Source organism: Selaginella moellendorffii, unplaced genomic scaffold (genome assembly GCF_000143415.4).
Source record: "Selaginella moellendorffii unplaced genomic scaffold, v1.0 SELMOscaffold_20, whole genome shotgun sequence".
In the NCBI taxonomy this organism is placed as follows: Eukaryota; Viridiplantae; Streptophyta; class Lycopodiopsida; order Selaginellales; family Selaginellaceae; genus Selaginella; species Selaginella moellendorffii.
The window spans coordinates 1,071,008-1,092,873 of NW_003314281.1; the positions used below are offsets into that span (position 1 = coordinate 1,071,008).

At 48.7% G+C, this 21,866-nt stretch overlaps 10 protein-coding genes across 10 annotated transcripts; 2 read left to right on the plus strand and 8 right to left on the minus strand.

Moving 5' to 3' along the window:
• The first annotated feature begins 1,716 nt into the window (after positions 1-1,716).
• LOC9637314 (protein N-terminal asparagine amidohydrolase) lies at positions 1,717-3,280 on the plus strand. The gene is made up of 8 exons (XM_024677753.1): positions 1,717-1,847; positions 1,906-2,055; positions 2,120-2,184; positions 2,232-2,328; positions 2,407-2,613; positions 2,698-2,861; positions 2,925-3,044; positions 3,093-3,280. Exons 1-8 carry the CDS (start codon positions 1,749-1,751, stop codon positions 3,259-3,261), a joined length of 1,071 nt encoding a protein of 356 aa, XP_024533521.1. The 5' UTR covers positions 1,717-1,748; the 3' UTR covers positions 3,262-3,280.
• On the minus strand, positions 3,211-4,985 carry LOC9636555 (pheophytinase, chloroplastic). The gene is made up of 7 exons (XM_002972928.2): positions 4,598-4,985; positions 4,495-4,551; positions 4,313-4,445; positions 4,082-4,252; positions 3,780-4,026; positions 3,625-3,716; positions 3,211-3,563 (listed from the first exon to the last, which is right to left on the minus strand). The coding sequence occupies exons 1-7, from the start codon at positions 4,632-4,634 to the stop codon at positions 3,305-3,307; spliced, it is 996 nt and encodes a 331-aa protein (XP_002972974.2). The 5' UTR covers positions 4,635-4,985; the 3' UTR covers positions 3,211-3,304.
• Positions 4,669-5,194, minus strand: LOC112347223. The gene is made up of 2 exons (XM_024677756.1): positions 5,088-5,194; positions 4,669-5,038 (listed from the first exon to the last, which is right to left on the minus strand). The coding sequence occupies exons 1-2, from the start codon at positions 5,136-5,138 to the stop codon at positions 4,709-4,711; spliced, it is 381 nt and encodes a 126-aa protein (XP_024533524.1). The 5' UTR covers positions 5,139-5,194; the 3' UTR covers positions 4,669-4,708.
• LOC112347221 (DNA ligase 1-like) lies at positions 5,189-6,615 on the minus strand. The gene is made up of 2 exons (XM_024677752.1): positions 5,437-6,615; positions 5,189-5,382 (listed from the first exon to the last, which is right to left on the minus strand). The coding sequence occupies exon 1, from the start codon at positions 6,591-6,593 to the stop codon at positions 5,463-5,465; it is 1,131 nt and encodes a 376-aa protein (XP_024533520.1). The 5' UTR covers positions 6,594-6,615; the 3' UTR covers positions 5,189-5,382; positions 5,437-5,462.
• A 52-nt stretch (positions 6,616-6,667) lies between these two features.
• LOC9637315 (probable inactive ATP-dependent zinc metalloprotease FTSHI 1, chloroplastic) lies at positions 6,668-10,552 on the minus strand. Its single transcript, XM_024677751.1, has 17 exons — positions 10,406-10,552; positions 9,863-10,347; positions 9,696-9,780; positions 9,193-9,633; positions 9,081-9,134; positions 8,949-9,014; positions 8,790-8,885; positions 8,611-8,739; positions 8,475-8,527; positions 8,203-8,410; positions 8,038-8,152; positions 7,705-7,979; positions 7,562-7,645; positions 7,396-7,508; positions 7,103-7,349; positions 6,837-7,047; positions 6,668-6,779 (listed from the first exon to the last, which is right to left on the minus strand). The coding sequence occupies exons 1-16, from the start codon at positions 10,550-10,552 to the stop codon at positions 6,838-6,840; spliced, it is 2,808 nt and encodes a 935-aa protein (XP_024533519.1). The 3' UTR covers positions 6,668-6,779; position 6,837.
• On the minus strand, positions 10,552-12,846 carry LOC9637316 (aspartate aminotransferase, chloroplastic). The gene is made up of 11 exons (XM_002972930.2): positions 12,691-12,846; positions 12,440-12,508; positions 12,161-12,355; positions 12,070-12,108; positions 11,922-12,011; positions 11,753-11,861; positions 11,591-11,700; positions 11,404-11,547; positions 11,185-11,351; positions 10,861-11,125; positions 10,552-10,793 (listed from the first exon to the last, which is right to left on the minus strand). Exons 1-11 carry the CDS (start codon positions 12,769-12,771, stop codon positions 10,662-10,664), a joined length of 1,401 nt encoding a protein of 466 aa, XP_002972976.2. The 5' UTR covers positions 12,772-12,846; the 3' UTR covers positions 10,552-10,661.
• Positions 12,847-12,938: 92 nt separating this feature from the next.
• LOC9637317 (ubiquitin-fold modifier 1) lies at positions 12,939-13,855 on the minus strand. Its single transcript, XM_002972931.2, has 5 exons — positions 13,760-13,855; positions 13,610-13,672; positions 13,456-13,553; positions 13,120-13,152; positions 12,939-13,053 (listed from the first exon to the last, which is right to left on the minus strand). Exons 1-5 carry the CDS (start codon positions 13,822-13,824, stop codon positions 12,986-12,988), a joined length of 327 nt encoding a protein of 108 aa, XP_002972977.1. The 5' UTR covers positions 13,825-13,855; the 3' UTR covers positions 12,939-12,985.
• A 12-nt stretch (positions 13,856-13,867) lies between these two features.
• LOC9637318 (switch 2) lies at positions 13,868-17,188 on the minus strand. Its single transcript, XM_002972932.2, has 8 exons — positions 16,856-17,188; positions 16,647-16,753; positions 15,649-16,582; positions 15,349-15,596; positions 15,165-15,291; positions 14,839-15,114; positions 14,463-14,787; positions 13,868-14,399 (listed from the first exon to the last, which is right to left on the minus strand). The coding sequence occupies exons 1-8, from the start codon at positions 17,186-17,188 to the stop codon at positions 13,936-13,938; spliced, it is 2,814 nt and encodes a 937-aa protein (XP_002972978.1). The 3' UTR covers positions 13,868-13,935.
• Positions 17,189-17,447: 259 nt separating this feature from the next.
• LOC112347274 (pentatricopeptide repeat-containing protein At2g33680-like) lies at positions 17,448-19,565 on the plus strand. Its single transcript, XM_024677915.1, has one exon. The coding sequence runs from the start codon at positions 17,448-17,450 to the stop codon at positions 19,563-19,565; it is 2,118 nt and encodes a 705-aa protein (XP_024533683.1).
• Positions 19,566-19,738: 173 nt separating this feature from the next.
• On the minus strand, positions 19,739-21,826 carry LOC9637319 (pentatricopeptide repeat-containing protein At4g02750). Its single transcript, XM_002972933.2, has one exon. It carries the CDS (start codon positions 21,824-21,826, stop codon positions 19,739-19,741), a length of 2,088 nt encoding a protein of 695 aa, XP_002972979.2.
• Positions 21,827-21,866: the final 40 nt, after the last annotated feature.

Here is a 21,866-nt window from a genome sequence, read left to right on the forward strand (position 1 = left end):
TTAACTGTCTACAGGGTTGACAATTTGGTAAGACTTTGTGCAGCAGTTTCCGATCAAGGGATGAGGCCGGAAAAGATTATCTGGAACGCAAACTAGACGGACATATAGGTTTCTCTTGTTAACGCGCTGCATTACAAAATTCTGACCACGAGGACTCAAATCTGCATCTGATGTTTACATTAACACATATAAACCTCTTAGAAAACTTTCACATGATTAAAACGAGATATGTTTTTAATCTTGTTGCATCTTGCTGGCAAATTTTTTACCTTCATGTTCACGTGAATGACCTAGATTTCATCAAATGCATGGGACAACCCTTACACTAAGCATAATTTTCTAGTGCAGCGCCTTCATCACGAACGTAGTTTTCTGGTGTTTGCTTATTCTGTGATAATCAGGACCTGTTGTCGATGCAGATTATGTTGAAAAGCAACAGCGTAAGAAACTCTTTCATTCAGAGATCGAGAATCACGCGCACATGGAGTATGATCAACAATCCAGCGATGGTTGATTCAAACACTAAGTCGAGGACAATATAAATCTAGGTCCATTCTAGACCATCATCACCAAAGCATCTCTCCTAGAACTCCCTTGCATTCATCCTTTTGCTCAATCTCTAGCTCCTACACTCTCCAGCCCCGTCATTGGCACCGTCCAAGCTGTGGGAAACACCTCGGGTGGCACCGACTATCAGCTTGAAGCCTGGACTAGCGGGAAGGTCATCCGCCAGATCCAAGTGTGGGACGACGGTAACAAAACCAAAGCTGTCAAGTTGTGGGAGACGGGTGAGACGGACAATGAAGGCCACCTCTACGGCAGCCCCGCTGGAAGCTCGTACACCTACACTTTCCAGCCCGGGGAGCTCATCACGTCCATGTCCCTCTGGCTTGGCGAATGGGATTACGTTGGTAAGCTTGCTCTATCACTTCTTCTTGGTATGCATTATACCTTGGCTCGTGCTTTTGGACGACCAGGTGATCGCTCCGGAGCTATCATGTTTACCACAAGCCTCGGCAATACTTTCCAGCATGGATACCAAGGTGGAAGCGCGACGGTAATCAATGTCTACTCCGGAATCCTGGTGGGAGCCGACATCCGTGCCGGTGACGACGTAAACGCATGGGGCTTTGCGTTCCTCAGGCCTCTTGTTTCGTGCCAGCTACTGGATGTCACGTATGGCGATCTTTCAATGGCGTCTGTTTCTCTTCAAAGTCTAGACAGCTATTCCACCAACGTTGCTGGAGACGGCTCCTTTTCAAGCTCTGAGCAGTCTAGCATCCAAAAGACCATCTCGAGCTCTTGGTCCCAGTCCGAGGGAGTCACGTCCTCCATGGATGTTACGGTCACTGCAACGATCCCAGAGATTGGAGAAGTTGGGGACGCGGGCCCCGGAACTAAGTACGAGTGGCAGGAAAGCGAGACATACACGTCGCAGGCATCGATCCAGGCCGTGCAAACGCTCACCTGGTCAGTGAACTGGACTCTCGTTGCTGGACAAAGCATAAGCCTCCAGGCTCAGACCCATACGGGGTCTATCAACGTTCCATACCAGGGTACCATGGTTGTCACCGTGGTAGCGAGCGAGACAACGGGTGATCCTCCAACGTTTTCGTTTGAGACTTTCAACTTCCCACAAAGTGGGACGTACACTGGTGTGTCTGTCACTGCGATTGAAGTTCCCATCACGGTCAGCTGATTAGCAACCATCAATGGAAATATAATGTGATAATAAGTTCAACCTTTTAATGTTATTGTTTCCGAGATGGAATGTGGTTACCCTAGCAGCTATGGTTCTTGTGGGAGCGGCGCTCGAGGCTTTGGATGCTCAAGACGCGGCGACCAAGGTACCACTTTGCTCAGATTTGCGAAGCGATTGCGTGTTTCTTGACTACTAAGTTGTAGTTGGCTTGGCTCTTGGGTCATCCCACTTTGGTAGCCGCCGCTGATGCTTTCAAGGCATCCCCGGCGATAGAGATCAAACAGTCCAGCACTCCGCGTTTCGTGTGTGTTTTGCAAAAGGAATTCGCGACCGCTACTCCAGAGTTTGTGGATGTAAGATTGATTTGGAAATAAGCTTGGTTGTAACTCCTTCCCTCTCTCTCTCTTTGTCTCGCAGTTTGTTGGCACAGATGATGCAACAACTTGTGTGGGAGTGGGAATCCGAGATCCCAAATCCGGACTGTAAGGATGCTCCAAGTTGGTGTGTTACGCTTCTGATGGCTTTGCAGAACAAGCATCGGGCATTTGGACTTTGCAGGCTGCGTGAAAGAAGGCCTCGCCCAAATGCTTTCTTCGCTTTTTCCGGACAAGGACACCATCCTCGAGGTGTTGTTCTTGAGTTTTTTTTCTCTTTCTATTTCCCCTGGTTTGTGAGTTGATTTCTACTGCTTGCCTTCTACACAGGTTCATATGGCTGGTGCTTACGATGATTCCATCGACATGGAGCTTGGAGGAGATGAGATGGGACACTCTTGGCCTCTGTGCCTAGAACTTGTTGAGGAGTTGCAAGCTCTGCCTTACAAGCTGGAAATCCGGACGCTTTGCATTCTCCGGCATAACACTGTCACAAGCGATGGGGGTTATCCTTGTCCTGCTGTGAGAGGCTTCGCGGTGAGCAAAGGTTCCATAGCTTCTTCTCTCTCTCTCTCTCTCTCTCTGTGTGTGTGTGTTTTATCAGTTCTCCTGGTTTCGCAGATCGAAACAAAGTCTGGACGCTGTGTTCCAGCGAGTTTTTCAGCTAACGCCAGTGGTCCGGACGAAATCATTCGAGCACTCTCGATGCTGGCGGGGCCGGCATCCAGGCTCCGGTCCCCGTATGACACCGAGTCGGACACTTTCTCGATCAAACCATTCCAGTGGTATCAAGTCTTCTTTCACCTCCGTTTCCATCTTTTTTTCATGGTTTCTTTCTACCTTTCCAGGAGCCGAGGATGGAAAATGCTCGCAGCGCAGTCGCTAGCTCTGTCTGATGCCGAGCTACTCCAGACTCGATCAACGTCTCCACACGCAGAGGGCCCGAGCTTCGTCACCTCCATCAGAAGGTAGTGCAAGAGCTCCTTTCCTTGACATGCATCTTTACCACCTTTCAGGATGGACGCTTATATTTACAACCATCCGGACTGGGAACACGCATTTCCAAACCGAGAGAGCCGAAGGTTCGTAAGAGATCCTGGAACTGGGAGATGGATGCGAGCGGAAGACCCAAACTCAAGAAGAGCTGCGAGCACAGCCAAAGCTTTATGGGAGCTCTCGCTTTGAAAACCACAGGCTCTTCGTCACCACATCCCGAGAGAGAGCTTTGCTACAACAGATTCTCAAGCGAGGCAATCCACGAAGTGAGTCTCGCGTTTACTTGCGCTGGTATCTCGTCGTGAGGACAGTGTCCGGCTTGGAGCTTCACGAGCGTTGCGTCGTTGTAAAGAGCTTGGATCTTGTCAGCTTTCGAAGACGGGGCCAGTGGATCCGACTCTCCCCACAGCACTAGCAGCGGACAATCCAAATCTCGCAGAAGTTTCTCCAGGGATAAATCAGATGGCTGGAACAAGAAGCGAGAGATCATCCTGTTCCAAGAAAAAAAAGCCATTTTTTTCATAGTTTTTCATTTCTTTCCCTTCTACGAACCTGTAAAACACCTCTGCTGCGTTTGGATCCGCGGCAGGCTCGAGTATAGAATCGATAAGAAACTCGTCCACATGGCTCTTGTCTCTATACACCTGACAAAAAATACAAACCAAACTTAAAGTATGAAAGAATGGATTCTTGGTTCTTGGGCTTACGTTGTTTAGTGCTGCCTGGATTCGCGAGCGTTGATTCAGCTGCTTGAAAACAAACAGTAGCGCTTCACGCCTTGCCCAGTCTCTAGCTTTAAAAAACGCCGGCCATCCAGCCGTGTTCTTCGTTGGTTTCTCGACGATCACCTGAGCTTTTCTACTCTGGAAACGACCAGCCGGGTTTACCAAAGCCAGTGCTGCGACGAGGTCGGGATAGAGCACTGCGGTCTGGAGAGAAGTAAGCCCACCAATGCTGTAAGCACCAAGAAACTAGAGAGTAGAAGAGAAAAACTATGAACCAAACTTACCTGTTTCCAACAATCACAGCGGGTCTCTTGACAACTTGCTTGACGAAGTCCGCGATCTGGCGGCTCCATAGCTGTGGATCATACTCGATCAAGGCCTTGTCACTCCACCCAAATCCCAGGAGGTCCAACGCAAAAACTTCGTGAGTTTTGGCAAGCTCGGGGATGTTGTATCTTGCAGCAAGCAAAAAGTTGGAGAAAAAACACTCTCACACACAAGAAAAGAGAGCAAACCTCCAGTGATAAACAGATGCTCCAAAGCCATGGACGAGTAGAATTGGCACTCCTTTATGGCCCTGACGAACGTAGTGAATCTTGTGCTCTTGCCACTGCCAGTAATTGTGGCCGCCCTTCTTGAGCACAAGCTCTGGAAGTTCTTACAGTAAAGTCTAAGTTCTTCCTTGGAGATCAAATACCTGGAGCACTGGAGACGAACTCTTGCTGCTTGTGTGAAGAAGAACACCTCAATCTATCTAGCCACAGCTCAGCATTGGGATGAAAGCTCAGCTAGATCCTTACCTGGATGAAACACTGCCACCGCCATCGCCATAGCCATTTCTCTTGGTATAAAAGAAAAGAGAGCAGCAAACTTTAAAACTTTAAAGGAAAGTTGGTTATAGAGTTTTTTTGTCAGCCACACCAGTTTAAGTTGCCACCCTTGTTCTCTACGCGCTCGTCCAGGCTGAGGCTCGTCCACTGGTAGCCGCCATGGAAATCCTTGCAAGACGCTGCGATGCCCTTGGAGCTCTGGCTCTCGCTCTCGGTGGCCATGTCTATGACTTCCAAGCCGTAGCAAGTCTGGTAGAATCCCGAGCCTGGAGTTTCTAGCGTCCCATTGTTGTTGGAGATGTGAAGATCCAGCGAGAAAGAGCTCGCCAAAGGGCTCGGGTCGCAGATGGCCCAGAGATTATCATAAATCGTGAAAATGTTGTGGCATGTTTGGGAAAATCCTCCGCAAGCCTGGAAACCAAGTCACGATTAAGTTTTTAGTGAAAAGAAGCTAAACAACCTCAATGCTCTTGAGCAACTGCAGCCCAATAAAAAGATCGATCAAGATCATGTTAGAAAATGGTCAGATGAACAAGAAAAGAAAAAAAGAAAAAAAGATCAGAAATAAAAGGCTTCGATCACTGCTTATACTAAGCAAACGATGGACTTACACATGTCAACCCTGTGTATCTCACCGAAGAAACATTGTCGTGTTCTTTCGATTGATCGAGGCCAGAGTTCCTAAGTTTCCAAATTTACGTGATGAATTCCCGATAAGTTATAACTTTGTTCGTATTGCCAGAGCGATAGCATTACTTTCTCGAGAAAAACCAAAGTAAGATACAAGATAGACAAACTCTGCCATGTACCTGAGATCTCGCAGCGATGCTCTGGCTCAAAACAAGCTCCACTTCTTGGCCTTTTTCTTCTTCTTTTTGGAGCTGTCCTTTGGCGAGTGGAGCTTTCCTCCTCCATCGTGTTCTTCTTCTGCGTTTTCGTGCTCCATCCTCAGGAGTTCCTCCAGGTCCGAATCCTCATCACTGCCTCCTCCCGCGGGATTTGCCAGTTTCTCGAGCCGAGCTGCGTCCTTGGCCCACTCGATGACTTGCTGAGCCTCGCGAGTCAGTCTCTCCTCCTCGACCGATGCCACCGAGAGCTCCTTCTTAAGGTTCTTCACGTTTAAGTCCCGGAGAAGGCCATCCGCATCGATCTCCTCCTCGTCACCACCTTCTGTTTCAAAGCTTCTGGCACTTCCACCTAGAGACTGGCTCTCCTTCTTCTGTTTTTTCTTCTTCTTCTCCAGCGAGACTTCGTCGGCCGCGGACGCTAGCAACCTGTTAACACCATCGTTCTCCACAGAAGAGAAGCTTCCTTCGTCGGATCGCGACTGGCTTCTCGTTGGATCTTTCTTCTTAGTCATGCTAAGCTGCTTCAGCATCTTCATCGGGGAGAAAGATCGGTTCTTGCTGGAAGAAGATGAGGAGGATGACGAAAGAGCTGAAGGAGACGACGAAACCTTGACCTGCTGACGCTGCTCCGGAGGATTTGCTCCATGAAAAGAGTGTGATTCTTGAGAACCACTTGATGGAGACTTGAGTGCCTTGAGCCTGTTCTCGAGCTCAACGGCTAAGACGTCTTCTTCCTCCTCCTCCTCTTCTTCTTCATGATCTTCCTCCTCCTGATCTAGAGTAAGATCAAGCTCTTGCTGTGAACGAGAAGATTTCTTGGCATGGATGTCGACACCTGTGTCTTTGCCTTGATGATTTTTCTTCACTGCTGCTGCTGCCGCTGGTGGTGGTGGTCGAGACTTGAGGTTCGCGAATCGAACGAGAAGATTACCCTCCAGCCCACCACCATCGTCCTGCCTTTCACCACTGCTAGGAGGGGCTTCGAATCCTTTAGCGGTCCTGTGACTAGTACCCACGGTGCTCAGCTTGAGCACACTCTCTTCTTGGAACTGATTCAGCAAGTTCTCTACTTCTGCATCGTCGGCATTGCTAGAATCCCTGTTATAAAATCCACCCATCTTGAGAAGGAAAAACCCACCTTGTCCTTGCTAGATTATCTTCTCCATCGCTTACACTACACGCATGAACCCAAGCCAGTGCTCAGTCTGAATCGCAGCTAGGCCCAGCCGTCGTCGTACAGCATCTTCTTGTAGCCACCACAATTGACGCTCGCTGCTCTCTTTTGGTGACATCACCGGACTAGCCTAATGGAGAAAAGGAAAGTGGTGTTAGTAAAATAGTACAGGAAGAAGGTAACTCACCTCATGCCATTGTATCATTGTTCTTCGACCACGCAGACTCTTTGGATGATCCACCTGCGAGCTCGAGAACCAACTTAGTGTCACTGGAATCGGACACAAGATAGCCTGGCTGTTCTTCACTATCCACGAGCTCCACTTGATATCCGGACGGGTAGCGCTTAAGAATAACATCCAGCTCTTCGCCGAACATTTCTTCTTTCTCCATAATCACCTGCAGGGGCACATGAGCCAAAAGAAAGAACCAAATTTTGAGGAAAGTAGCATACGTGTAATGCCTTCGTCAGTGCCGCCTTGTATGGTTTTAGCAGCGACAAAGTCTCGTCATAGGCTTTCTGCATTAGAGCTTTTGTGCGCACCGCTACATCCTCATCCATTCGAGGATCTATGGACTGACCGACGAGATCGTAATCGTTGTATAGTCCACCTTCAAACCAAGTTGGAGGCCCGAATTGTGAGGATCGTTCCCATGGCGATCTTTCACCATGCATTGAAATACGTCCGTCTACGTTCCATCTGCATAAGACGATGACTTAAGGCTAAAGCACTGCTCGTCGCTTACATAGAAAATATTTTTCGTGCTAGCCAGCTCGCGTCAGCTAGATACGCTGCAGACAATGTTGATGTATCGTGTCCATATATAAGCTCCTCCCCGATTCGTGCTCCGAGCATCACCTGCGCTTACCAACGGTGTTAACATCTACAATCAAGCCCGCAAGGAAAGATACCTTAAGCCGATGAATCAGCGTAGGACGTCGAGCAAAAAGATAGGCGTCATCGTCTAGAGTATGATAGATGGTTCTTGAGTATGTCTACACAATAATCACAATGTGGACACAATAAGTACCAGAAAAAGCTTTTGTATACTTGCCTTTCCACGAGGAACAATCGAAATCCTGTCACACGGCTCCACTTCAGCGTTCTCTGTAGACCGAAGAAGATGAGCCACCATTGCCATCCCTATTTCGATCGAAGCCATACGGCGGTGGACCGACTGTCGTCGTCCAACACCATATACTTCGGGGCCGATTGTAAGTCTGTCTACAGCAGTGTCAACATCGTGCCGTGTAATAGATTTATGGCCCTTTCTTATGGCGACCAAAGCAGACTCTTGCATAAGCTGAGCGAGCTCAGCGCCGCTCCATCCTGCGAAAACACGTTAAGGGAAATGAATTGCCATAAAAAGTAAAGTCAGCTGACTGACCGTTGAGACTCTTCGCGTAAGGCCACAGATCAACCGAGGAATCCAGTTTCACCTTTTCAGAATGGACCTTCAAAATCTCGTAGCGAGCGCTGGCCTTTGGAGGGCTGATAAGAATCTACAACACAAAATCATTGCTTGAAAACACAAAAAAGAGAGTGAACATACTCTTCGATCGAAACGGCCAGGCCTGAGGAGAGCTGGGTCAAGCATATCAGCACGGTTGGTTGCACCCAGAAATATAACACCTTTGCCGGTATCAAACCCATCCAACTCTATTAAAAGCTGGTTAAGCGTAGTTTCACGCTCTTGAGTTCCCGCATGGAACGTAGCAGTTTTGTCATCCATTGCACGTTTACCGTGGAATTCCGATCGTCTGCACGCGAAAGAATACTCAGTATTTCCACGAAAGTAAAACGACAAAAGGCTGGTACACTTACGCGCCTCCCAGTGCATCGATCTCGTCAATAAACACGACTGCTGGACGATTTACCTGGAAGAGAGAGAGACATAGAGGGAGAAAAAAAAATTAAAGATCCACATTCACACAGAGCTAAGCCTCGGAAATAAACAAACCTTGGCACGCAAGAACAGATCACGCATGCGAGCAGCTCCCACACCAACAAGCACCTCTACAAACTCAGAGCCTGCCATCTGGTAAAACGGTACTCCTGCCTCGCCTGCTACCGCCTTTGCAAGTAAAGTCTGCAGCAACGTAAGAAATTAGCGAACTCAAATGGAGTGTTTGTTTACACCTTTCCACAACCAGGAGGCCCTTCAAGAAGCACCCCATGGGGTGGTTTTGTACCCATCCTGGCAAATCGTTCCGGATCTTTAAGGTACACGACCAACTGAAACGTGAAACATGCCCGGTCAAACATAAAAAGAATACGGTGCCAATGAAACGAGTGTACCTCTTGCAACTCCTTTACAACTTCATCGATTCCTGCTACGTCCTTGAACATTACTCCAGTAGATCCCTGAAACCAAAATATATGGAAAGGAAATCGTAAGAGGTACAAAATCTTTTAGCTACAGAAACTCACCTTTACGCGAGCCTGAGGCTTAGATTGTCCAAATTCAATAGCTTGCCATATATCCTACATTTACGAAATTAAAATTAAAATGACCCGATAAACTTTTGAATGGACAACTTACCCACTTTTGGTGATCTCTCGACCTCCTGGTTATGGTAAACTTTGCGAAGGCTGCCATCATCACGATAACAAAGATCATCGAGATTATAATTCGAAGCGCAGAAAGTAAGTCGCCACTGGTAACAAAGCCTGTGAATCCTGTAAACAAGCCGAGTAATCCCGTTCTCATCCCTGCTTCCCCAGTCCCAAGAATGATGCGCACAACTCCCATTGTCAAAGATAAGAAGGGGCGCATGATAGGAGTGATAGTGGGAAGGAGAACTCGAAAAATAACGAAAGCTGCAACACTTGCGAGAGCTGAAGCAACACCAGCCGCAAATTTGCCGACCGCAAATGCAGCTACCGAGATGAGACTTACTACAGTCGAAAGTTCCAGCATCAAGCGGTTTGATATTGCCGATGACACAGGATTTGGCGTTGGAGGAGGCTGGATCACGGTTGGCTGTAAAGGAGAACGACGAGAAGATTTAATCACGTTTAGAATTTCAATTGAACACGACTTACTGCGAACCGTGGCTGGATTTCGTGATGATAGCCTCTATACTGAGAAAGAACGTATTTCGCTTGAGCTTCAGTCAGCTGCATGGACCTGGAATAAGAGCATTGTGAAGACGAAGGCTTAGAAGAAAGAAAATGAAAAAATGAGAGAAGAAGAGATGAAGTTCACGTACCATTTTTGAGCTTGTGCACTTCTTTCTCCCGAGATTTCTTTCAGTTCCACAATGAACTGAGTTCCTTTCGACTTGATCTGTGCAACTTGATCGGATTGCATCACATTGACAAAGTCTTGGAAAATCATGACAGGCAACTCGGCAAATTCCCTAGCGAATTCTTCCGCTTCTGCAACGTGGCCCATGAAAATCTCCACTGGAACGTACAAATTCCCCTTATATGCTCGAAGAAGGTCAGGCAAGAAAACAGACCTTCCTTTCGCAGCCTGAGAAGTCGTCTCACTCTCGGGAGTTTTTTTCTCCTGGGGACGAACTTCACGAGCCTTTTTCACCAATGGCTCGATTTTCGCGAGAAGTTTAGACCATAGCGGCACTCGCTGCGATCGCCATTCCTTGAGCGAGAGCATTCTATCTCCAGACAGGCACTTCCTCTCCACTCTGCTGGGATTCTCCCTCAGAATCTGTGTCATGAAATCGTCGCTGGCCTGCGCGGCTGCCGCAGAAGTAAGAATCGAGCCTACATTTTTCTCTCCTGCGACTCACCAGAAATGCGCCTCCAATGCCGGCGCTGGAATCGCCTTCCTGTGTAAGTATCGCGGAGTGGAGCGCGCGGCTCCAGGGAGGAGGACAGCGCCATTGCCATCGCCATGGCAATGGGATGATAAAACCTAAGCCCGGGGACAATACCATTCAACCATCAAATTAATATTCTCTTAAGTTCTCTTATTAGTGGTAAGAATGTTTATCAAAACTTTGCTCCATAGCATTAGCTTTTATTCGCTCGTTTCTCTTCGCCCTTCTATTTCACGTTGTAGTAAGAGTCGATGATCGCGTCCGCAAGGTAGTCACACTTGGCTAGATTCAATCCAGCCAAGGAAATTCGTCCATCCTTTGTCATGTAAACGTGCCATTTATCAGTCATGTTGTCACTCTGGAAAACATCACAGCGATCACAGTGAAGATCCAACCAGGTTTCGAAAACTTCGAGAGCTTTTTACCTGGGACTTGGTGAGGCCTGTGAAGGAGAACATCCCAATTTGCTTGAGAATGAAGGACCAATCTTTGCCACTCTTGTCCTTTGACAGGAGTGCCTCGTAGAGCTTCTGCCTCACACCCTTGATCCTGCCCGCCATCATCTGCATCTCTGCCCTCCATTCGTCGAACAAAACCGAGTCGCCGACAACGTTTGCAACAATCCGTGCGCCATGCACTGGAGGATTCGAATACATTGGCCTTGCGAGTCGCTTAAGTTGGCTCTTCACTCTGATCAAAGCAAGCAAGCACGAGTGTTTTAACACCGTAGATATTTTGTTTTATCATACCTTGCTGCCAAGTCGGCCGTTGGAAGAATGACGTTGATTGCACCAATTCTTTCGGCGTAGAGGCCAAGGTTCTTGCTGTAGGACTGTGCAACAAACATCTCAAAACCACGACTGGCAAACTTCCTTACGGAGCTCGCATCGTCGTCGAGACTACCACTAGCGAATCCCTGCAAAGGAAAACAAACTTATTACATTCAGAGAAATCAATCCAAACATTACCTGATATGCAACATCAAAAAATGGCATGTGGCCTTTCTCCTCAAGAACATCGGCGATTGCTTCCCATTGCTCGGGAGTCGGGTCGATGCCAGTGGGGTTGTGCGCACAGCCGTGAAGCAATATGACCGATCCATTGGGAGCAGCCTAAAGCACGCCTCGTATAAGACGAAACTTGTAGAGATTTTACCTTGATATCTTCAATCATTCCCTTGAAATCCAGTCCAACCGTTTGAGGATCAAAGTATCTATACTCTGACCATGGAACACCTGCATCGCTGAGAATGTTCTTGTGGTTTCCTACAAACGTAAGTGGTAACCAAACTGTTGTCACTAGAAATGTGGTGCTTACCCCATGTAGGAGACGAAATAAGAACCTTAACGCCAGGAAAGTATCTTGCAATAAAGGCAGCACCCAAGCGCAGAGAACCCGTTCCAGACAGACCTTGGACAGTAGCAATCTAGAAATCCAACCAGAAAACGTCAAGAACTTAGAAACTCAAAACTTATAGAAACCCAACCTGGCCATTCTTGATTACTGGATTGTCAGCCCCCAACAGAAGCTCGGCAGTAGCCTTGTTAAAAGCAGCAAGACCTTCAATTGGAAGATACTGTATGATCAAAAACGAAAACCAATGAACACCAAAACCTTCAAACATTCAAGCTCACCTCCTTGTTTTCACCCCTCTCCAGCATAAGCTGCTCGGCCTGCAGTAGAAAACAAGCTGTGAAATCGTAAAGCTAAGGCAAAGAAACGAACCTTGTTCACAACTTTAAGCACGTAAGGCTGAAGGTCCTCAGTCCTGTAAGCTCCAACACCAAGATTCAACTTAGTAGCGTCGGTATCCGCCTTGAATGCCTCGCTGACACCGAGAATGGGATCCGGAGGTGCCATGCTCACATTTTCAAAGCGAGAAACATCGACCGCCACAGCCATGTTGACCTTTGCAGCACACTAAATCAAAACGAAGGAGAAAAAGGAACGATCAACTTCAAGCTCAAGCGAAAAAGTTTTCTTTTTCCTCAAAAGAAAAGGTACCTTCACGGATGGAAACGATGCGTTCTTTGTCGAGAGCGCAACCGTGTGGAACCCCACAAATTTTTTCATCTGGACACAATTCATGCAAGCACATTTTCAGACCGAGAAAATGGAAGAAATCGAAACTAGCTCCACCAGTCGGAACTAGCTCCAGATCGGAGAAATGCAATGCAAGCATCACAAACACGGATCTAACGCGAAATCTACAGAATAGGTCCCTTGAAAGCACGACAGAGCTGATCCCCACTTACGGCAGGCTTGGAGGACATCTTCGAAGCCACTGAAGATGCGCTGCTCACAGCAATCTCGTTGAGCGCCATGCTCGTCGCCATAGCCGAGGAGAGATGCGTCGCGCCCTACTCGAAGCTCTCCCTGTGTAGAATCGTCCTCGATTATACCTACGTCTCCAATATAAAAGGGGAAAAAATTTTCAAAGGTGGAGGTAGAAGCAATCCTAGCCGCTCGTTTGGATGCTCACGAACATTCCCATAAACCCTAATTTTTAGTCAGTCAACAAAAGGAGCTTTATTTCACTTGTAGTGACTTTTAAGAATTTCCGACTCGATCTCTTGGAATGAGCCTGAGCTCCGAGCCGTGCTTTAAGAATACGTTTCCTACACACGACATACTCCAGACGATCAATCGATCGATACAAAAAACTTCATAGCTTTTTCGCTTACCTGCGCTTTGCTGGGGATTTATGCCGACGCCATCTACACACCAAAAGAGCGTAAGCTTACAAGATAATTGTCAAGCAAGAGATCGATCTAAACAGAGAAATCTTTTAGCTAGACTTCCAGTTCAGAGTTAAAAACCATCCATTGAAGACAGCAAATCAGCGCAAGCTTACGATATAATTGTCGAGCGAGAGATCGATCTATCAGAGAAATATATCTAGCTAAACTTCCAGTCAAAGCATACAAAACATCCCTCGAAGAGACCAAAAAAGAAAGAAAGAAAAGCGGAGAACGACAACTCGAGGAGATTTCTAAGAGTTCTTCTAGAGAGAAGCGTACCATTTGTGATGATCGCACTGGTCTGCGCAGGAACTTTAAACTCCTCCGCAACGTACTTGAGAACCGCCGTGAAAGGAGCCTCCTCGGGAACACTAAGCCTGTTGATAGGAAAAATTAGAAATTTCTATGCTTCACCTAGAACGAGCTTTCTTACACTTTGTATGGAAGCTTTGGATCGGAGGTAAGAGTGACCTTAAACGTAACCTTGCCGCCAGGGCTGAGAAAAAGAGGGAAAAACTTGCAAGAATGAGCGACAATCGATCCAGCAAGTGAAAATTTCGCGTCGATCAGACGATCATCTTACCCCTTCACGCCCGCAGCGGCAGAGGGTGCCTGGATCGGATTGCTGCTGCTGTCCACAGCTGCCATAGCGCTCGCTCCCAAGAACCCTAAATTTGATAGTGCATTCAGATTTAAAATCCAACGACGGAGATTTGTACCAGTTAATCGAACGGCCAGTATTCAATGGTGGAGATTCTTTCATTTTCTCTCTCGGAAATTTGCGAGGAGTTCTTCTCTTTCTTTTTGGCTCGCCGATACCATCCACTGGCTAAATTCTTTGACGCCCAATCCTTTGAACTTGGCGAGCTCGGAGAAGAGCTCCGATTTTTTCGTCGCTGGCTTTTGCTTCGCCGCTGTTGGTTCTTTGGAGCGATCCAATTCTTTGGCTGTTTGATCGCTCCGCTGTCTTTGCTTTGGTTTTGTTTCCTTTGGAGCTTTTGATCCCTCCGCTTCTCCCTGTCTTTGTTTTGGTTCCCTTCTTGTTGTTGATGCTGATTTTCGGACGGTCTTTTCTTCTGTCACCCGAGTAGCTCTCGTTCTCCTGGTGCTCGTTTCGCGCTCCTCGTCGCCTGAATCGATGACATCGACGGGTTCTTCATTCTTTTGGCCACGAAGTAATCGAGCATTCACCACCTCTTCGTTCTTGTGAGCGTAGACCACACCTACAAAACTCACAGTATGTAAGAAACAAAAATCCGACTCGCCAGAAAATCACGAAGAATTACCTGATTTTGTCAGCATGTCTTGGAGTCCCACTGTTTCCTCTTCGTCTGTCTTCTGCGAGTCTTGCATATTTTCTTTCACCAGACGAGCAAGGCCGCTGACTCCATGCTCGTCATCTTCTTCTTCATCCCCGTCGTTCTCAAGAGCTCTTGGCCTCCCTCTACGAGGCCTACACGGTCCATCACTGTCGCTGTCGTAACTTTCGACCTGTATCTTCATTAATCTCTCTTCGTGCTGCTCAATGATGTCACTCGTGAAGACTTTGTCTTGAAGATCCCGGAACAGGTTGCTCAGTCCAAAAAGCTCCCCTTTGTCACCTTTGGAGTCCTGTGAATAACAAAGTTGAAACGAGGAAACAACAAAAAGAAGATGTTCTACCTGAACTCCTTCGAAGTATCGCTTCTCGCGATTTCCCGTGACTGCAAGGTTGAAAAGCTGCTGCTTGTATATTTGCCTGGTATAAATTAACTCCTCCAAAGACCCTGCAGCCAGTAACCGGAACACAGTGACATGGCGTTTCTGACCAAAGCGGAAAGAGCGATCTTGCGCTTGGAGATCTTGTGCTGGATTCCAGTTTGGATCAAAGACTACCACCCTGTTTGCACTCACCAGATTGAGTCCAAGTCCACCAGCACGAGTAGAGATGAGGAACACCTGGAAAAGTAACAGTTTGTATAGAAAGAAAAAACAAATCGTTCCACCACCTGTTTGCTAGGACTAGTATTGAACTCGTCGACAATGCCCTGTCTTGCATTCATAGGTGTTGAACCATCGAGCCGGCAAAAGCAGTATCCTCGACGAATAAGAAACTTCTCTAGAATTCCAAGCATCCTGTTTAAATACATGAATTCGCAAGTCAAACTCACCATAAAACTGTGTCACACCAACCTCACAGAGTAGCTAAAGAGCAGCACCTTGTCACCTTGTGAAGTCCACTTGGACAAAAGGTTCTTCAGCGCAAGCATCTTGCCGCAATTCTGAGAGTCACTTAAACCGAGAAAGCTCTCATCTGGTTGAATGCCACCGAGAGAAGGAGCATCGTCACCGAACACTAGTGATGCAAACGCTGCGTCCTTCGTTCTCTTCTCGATATCGTCACTAAGATTTGGCTTAAGAAGCTCGAGATGATTGCTCACCTGGAGAAACCAATTCACGTTAGGAGACAAATGCGTAAGAACATGTTCAAACCTGCTGGAGTTTGTTCAAGCATGGAAGAACCAAGCAGCAGGGGCATGACTCGCATCCATCTGGATTGCCCTTGTGAAGATACGACCAAATCGGTCCCTTTGGAGCAGTTCTCAGGCAACACTTCGAGCTCGGCTCCTCACTACCGCAGCCACAAGGTTCGTTTTTCCTGACCAGGCACTGAAAGTCGGGACTTTCGAGGAGACGTTTGTAGACGCGCCTCTGTATAGGACTCATTGCGCAGAAGATGACAATGTCCTCCTTCCCTTTCAGCAGGTGTCCTATCGTCTCGTCTTTTGTTCGTCTCAAAGAGTACCTTCGTAGAACAGCCAATAGATGTTGTCTTCGTTTCTCCGCAAGCTCTACTAAAACCTGTGAGGCACTGATTTTCTGTCCCTGCTTGATTGGCTCATCGTAGTATCCTCGAAAATGCTCTCGTGTCCCAAGGCATCCCGGAGCAGCCCACTCGAAAACGTTGAACAAATCGATCAACTTATTCTGTAAGATTGTCCCTGTCAACCCGAAGCGGCACTTCGTGCGTAGCCTGCAGCATGCCTTGTAGAGCTGAGACTTTTCGTTTTTCAGGCGGTGTGCCTCGTCCACAATCACACAGTCCCAATCAATCTCCTGCAGCGAGCTTCCGTGTATTCTAAAAGTATCATGGCTGGTAATGACTACGTCGAGCTCGTCTCTCCGGACCTTGTCCACGATGGCCTCCCTTTGAGCACCATGGTAAACGCCGAGAGGGAAGCTTCCCCAAGCTTCAAACTCCCGCTGCCAATTCTCTATCACTGAAGTTGGACAAAGCACCAGCACGACCTTCTTCTTTGCTTCACTTAAGTTTGCCTTCGATCGGAATGGAAGCCGAAAGAGCTCACCATCGTTGTGAAGTATAGCTGCGATGAAAGCTATCGACTGTATGGTCTTTCCTAGCCCCCTACACACACACACACACAAGAAATCAAGAATAAACTTTTTGACGCGGTTTAGATGGTACTTACATATCATCACCCAGAATTCCACCGATTTTTTGCTTGTAGAGATTGTAGAGAAACCGGACACCTTCACGTTGATGCTCCAGTAGCCTGCTATTAATCGGTGCTGGAACCTACAGCAAGAAAAATATCCATGACCAAAAATTTCTTCACAAAGAATGGCTAGAGAAATTGCAAGAAGGAAAGAAAGAAGAAGAAAAAACGCTTGAACAAACCTCTACTCTCTCTGGTGATCCTTCGTCTGACAATAAAAGAGGCTCGTATGGACCTTCTTTCTCGGATTGTACCAAAAGCCCAGCGTCGCTGTCCAATCTTTCCCCGGATTCTTCCTCGGCAGTCACAGAAGCAGCATTGTCTTCCTCGATTCTCACACACGGCCGCTTGAGAAGAGGCTCGTCGATTTTCTGAAGAGGCTTCTGCGCTGTGCCGCTGGAATCCTCATACCTTTGCCTCTTGACGCTGCCGTAGATCCGCGCCTTGGATGCCTCGAGCGATTCTAGCTGCTCGCGAATGCTCGTCTTGGCGGGCTTCCTGGCCAGCGTCTCCATCACTACACTTTCTATAAACCCTAAAAACAAACGTTACAAAAGGGGGAAAGAGAAAATAGGGCTTAAGCGCGCCTATCGCCAGTGCGAGAGATTTCGAGCGCCATTCTCTTTCTCGCAGGAAGATCCTCGCGTTCTTGCCGGATTGAAAGCCTGCGGGAGCTTGAGGGAGCTTGAGATTGGTAAGAGGATCCATCACAGCGGCTCTCCAAGCATTCTGGTCTCTAATGCCTCGATTTCCATGTACGCGAAATGCGGGAGCATGCCGGATGCGCGAGGAGTCTTCGATGGAATGGCGCGTCGCGACGTGGTTTCCTGGACAGCTTTGATCTCCGGGTATGTTGAGAACAGGGAAATCGATCGGGCTTGTGAGAGCTACGATCAAATGGAAGGTTGCGAGCCAGATGCTCGAGCGTTTCTCGCGGTTCTTACAGCTTACACCCGTCTAGCAGCTCAAGAAGAAGGAGTCCAAGATTGTGGCAAGCTCGCTAAAGTTGAGGCTCTTGGAAAATCCATGGCCTTGCACGACCAGATTTTTGGAAGGGGCTGTGACAGGGATATCTTCGTAGCAAGCTCGCTGGTGGATCTCTATGCCAAGTGTGGGAGCTTGGTGGATGCCCGAATAGTTTTTGACAGGATGGCCGAGCACAACGTAGTTTCGTGGACTAGTCTGGTGATGGGATACGTAGAGAATGGGGAGGCTGGGATCGCTTTGCAGCTTTTTAGGTGCTTCCACAGCACAGGACTGGAGTTGAATTCTCGAGTCATGGTTGCCGCCCTTATGGCCTGTGGAAGCTTGGCATCGAAGGAAGAGGGAACTCAAGTTTGTGGAAGGCTTGTCAAGATCGGGTGTCTAGAACAAGGTGTGGTTTTATACGAGCAGGCAAAATCCCGGCGATTGGACTCGGAAGTTCACGTAGCGAACAGCTTGATCGACATGTTTGCGAAGTGTGGGAGCATGGAGAGAGCTTGTCGGGTTTTTGAGACAATGGAGGTTCGGAACGTTGTGTCGTGGACGTCATTGATACAGGGGTATGTAGAGAACGGGAAGGAGGAGCTAGCTCTAGATCTCTTTGGCAGTATGGGAACTCCACCAAACGCTTGGACTTTTACCACAGTGCTTGTGTGCTACGCTTCTTTAGCAGCAAAATCCAGTTGCGGAATCATGAAGACCAAGTGGCTAGAGAAAACAAAGGCTCTCCACGATGAAGCTGTAAAGTCTGGCTGTTCTTTGGGTATCGTCATGGCCAACACGCTAGTTTTTACCTACATGAAGTGTGGGAGCACGGTAGATGCCGATCAAGTTTTCAGCAGCATTGGACAGATCGCAAACGTTGTTTCGTGGACGTCGATGATTCTCGGGTATACAGAAAATGGAGAGCACGAACAAGCTCTAGAACATTTTTACAGGATGAAAGCAGCAGGAAGTGCTCCCGATTCTCGAGCATTTGTCTCAGCTCTTACGGCCCTGGGAAGATTAGCGGAGAAAGAAGCGAATGAGCTCCAGGATTCTGCCAAGACCAAGTGTCTGGAGAGAGCAGTGGAGATGCACTTGGAAATCACAGCAAGCGGGCTCGACTCGGACAGTTTCGTCGCAAACACGTTGATGGAGGTTTATGCAAAGTGTAGGTGCATGCCGAAGGCTCGCCAGGTCTTCCAAGGGATGGTGAATCGCAACACCGCAAGCTGGAACACTATGATCCTGGGCTATGTCAAGAATGGTGCTAGTGAGCAGGCTTTGGAAACATTTACTCGTATGAAACTCGAGCCACGCCGGGGTTGTGAACCGAATCATCAAACTTACGTCGCGGTGCTGACTGCTCTTGGAGACTTGAGCACAGGGTTAGAGGCTGGCCGAGAAATTCATGGAGAAATATGCAGGAGAGGACTGATCGAAGAGACATCATCAAGCTCTCCCCCGGTTCTAGCAACTTGTTTGCTGGATTTCTACGCGAAGTCCGCGAGCATGGCTGCTGCCCGGCACGTCTTCGACTCGGCTTTCCTCGGTGGTGGTGATGCTGCTATTTGGAACGCACTGATCTCCGGCTACAGCATCCAAGGTGACACTTTCCAAGTTTGTAGCTCGTTCCGGGAGATGAGAGGCGCAGGGATCCAACCGGATGAGGCTACGTTCCAATCGATCTTGATGTCGTGCAGTCACGCCGGTCTCTTGGACGAGGCAAGGAAGTTCTTCCGCGAGATGGGCAGTGTCTATGGAATCGCTCCAAGGATGGAGCATTACAGTTGCATGGTCGATTTGCTTGGAAGAGCAAACCGTGTTGAGGAGGGTATGGAGCTCCTGGAAAGAATGCCATGGAAAGCTGATACTGTGGCATGGACGAGCATATTGAGCGCTTGGTCTCAAATGGAACAAAAGTAGAATTTCTACACTTCCATCATATGTATGATAAAAGGTTTGAAAGGTGACAGAACTTAATAACAAGAGAATCAAGCAGGATACTTGCTGATGTTTATATGATCTGCCAGAACATTACAAGCTTTTCTCTCTCCATTCTTATATACTACCAGAGTTTCAGAAAGAATCACAAGCTATTAACAAGATAAAGTTGTTGCAAGGAGGGCATAGGACGACGAGCTCTGAGGATCTAACACGAATGCTTCTCTTGCAACTAATCTCCCTTGCGCCGCATTACTATGAAGTTTGCAAGCAGTGAGCAATGCCTTCCACCCAGCCCCATTTTGATACTTCTCAGGGATCAGTGCCATGACCTGAGACGCCTCACTCACAAGCCCCACTCTCCCCAGCAAGTTTACCATCGAGTAGTAGTGCTCCCTCGTCCAATCCACCGAGTGGTCCATCAAGATTGATGTGAAGCAACTCCGTGCTGCCGCTAAAACACCAACGTCGCTACAAGCAGCGAGCAAACAAAGCCCACCGACGTGATCGATCTCGAGGCCATGAAGCAGCATTTGCTTCACGAGCTCTAGAGCTTCCTGGTTATGCCCGTTCTGGGCATATCCAGTAAGCATCGCATTCCAGGAGACGGCATTTCGTTCGAGCATACCATCGAAGAGCCTCTTCGCCGCTACTACGTCTCCGGCTTGCGAAAACGCCGCCACCATTGCGTTTGTCGAAACCAAACTCCTTTGCGGCATCTCATTGTAGATTTCCAACGCGTTTGAAAGTTGCCCAGACTGGGCAAATGCTGTGAGAAGTATGTTCCAGGACGCTGAATCTCTTTCCTTCATGCAATGGAATGCCTTGCTAGCGTCCTCCGTACAGCCCGCCTGCGCGTACGCTCCTACCAGCGTGTTCCCGCTCCGTACGTCCCTCTCCGGCGCGCTGTCAAAGAGAAACTTGGCCTCTTCGACGAGCCCGGCCTGCGATAAGGCGACGAGCATCGCGTTGCACGAGACGACGCTGATCTCCGGCATGGAATCGAATGTGAGCTTGGCGTCGCGTAGGCGCCCATTCTCGGTGTACGCTGCCACTGCCACCGTGCCCAGGACCACGTCCCAGCGAGGGAGCGATCGGAGGATCTCGCCCACTTGATCCACGAGCCCATGGCGCGAGTAAGCCGCGATGATCGCAGTGAAGGTCGCGATATTGGGGCGATCCATCCGCGCGAGCAGTGCCTCTGCCTCGTCGAGGTTTCCCGAGAGAGCGTATGCCTGGATCATCGTGTTCCAGGAGACGTGATCCCTCTGCTGGGGATCCATTGATTCAAAGAACTCTCGGGCTCGATCTAGCGAGGGATCCATTGCGACGAGCACGCTCAGGATCGAGTTGCAAGAGACGGTGTCTCGCACGGGCATCGAATCGAAGAAGCTCTTCGCTTGATCGAGATACCCGTTCTGGGCATAAGCTTGGAGCATTGTGTTCCACGACACTGGATCTCTCTCCTGGGATGAATCAAAGAGAGCTTTTGCTTTCTCCAAGTGCCCAGCCTGGGCATATGTTGCGATCATCGCATTTCGCGACACAAGATTTGGACAGGGCATTTGGTGGAAGATCGCCTCTGCCTGATCGATCTGTCCTAATCTTGCGTGGAGTGCCAGCATCGAATTCCAAGAGACGCTGTCGTGCTCCGGCATGGATTGCAGCATTTCTTTGGCCTTCTCCAAATGCCCATTCACGGCAAGAGCTTGGATCATGGCATTCCAGACGAACAGATTCCTGGCGGGCGATCGATCAAAGAGTAGCTGCGCTTCGCGGAGTTTACCGTCCTGCGCGTAGGCCGCGATCATTGCTGTGGTCGCGACGAGGCTCCCGGCGCCCGCCACAGCCGCGCTATCGAGCAAGCTCCTCGCTTGTTCTAGATGCCCAGTTTGGGCATGTAGGGTGATCATGGTGTTCCACGAGACAGCGTTCCTGTACGGCATGGCGTCGAAGACGCGCTGGGCCTGGTCCTCCTGGCCATTGCTGCCGTACGCCTGGATGAGTATGTTATAGGAGAAGAGATTGGGCCGCGCGATGGTGTCAAAGGCGCGTTGGGCGTCGCTAGGGCAGCGGCATTTGCCATACATTTGGATTAGGAGGTTGGAGAGGTAGAGATTTTGGCGCAGGGCGGCGCTACTCGCGATGATCCGCGCGTGGATCTTTCTCGCCGCGGCTAGATCGCCGCTCTCACCGCAGATCTTCACGGCGCTGGCTAGCTCCTCGATCGCTGATGATTGCATAGGATCGCATCGCCGGGAGGTTTAGGGTTTATCGATCGGG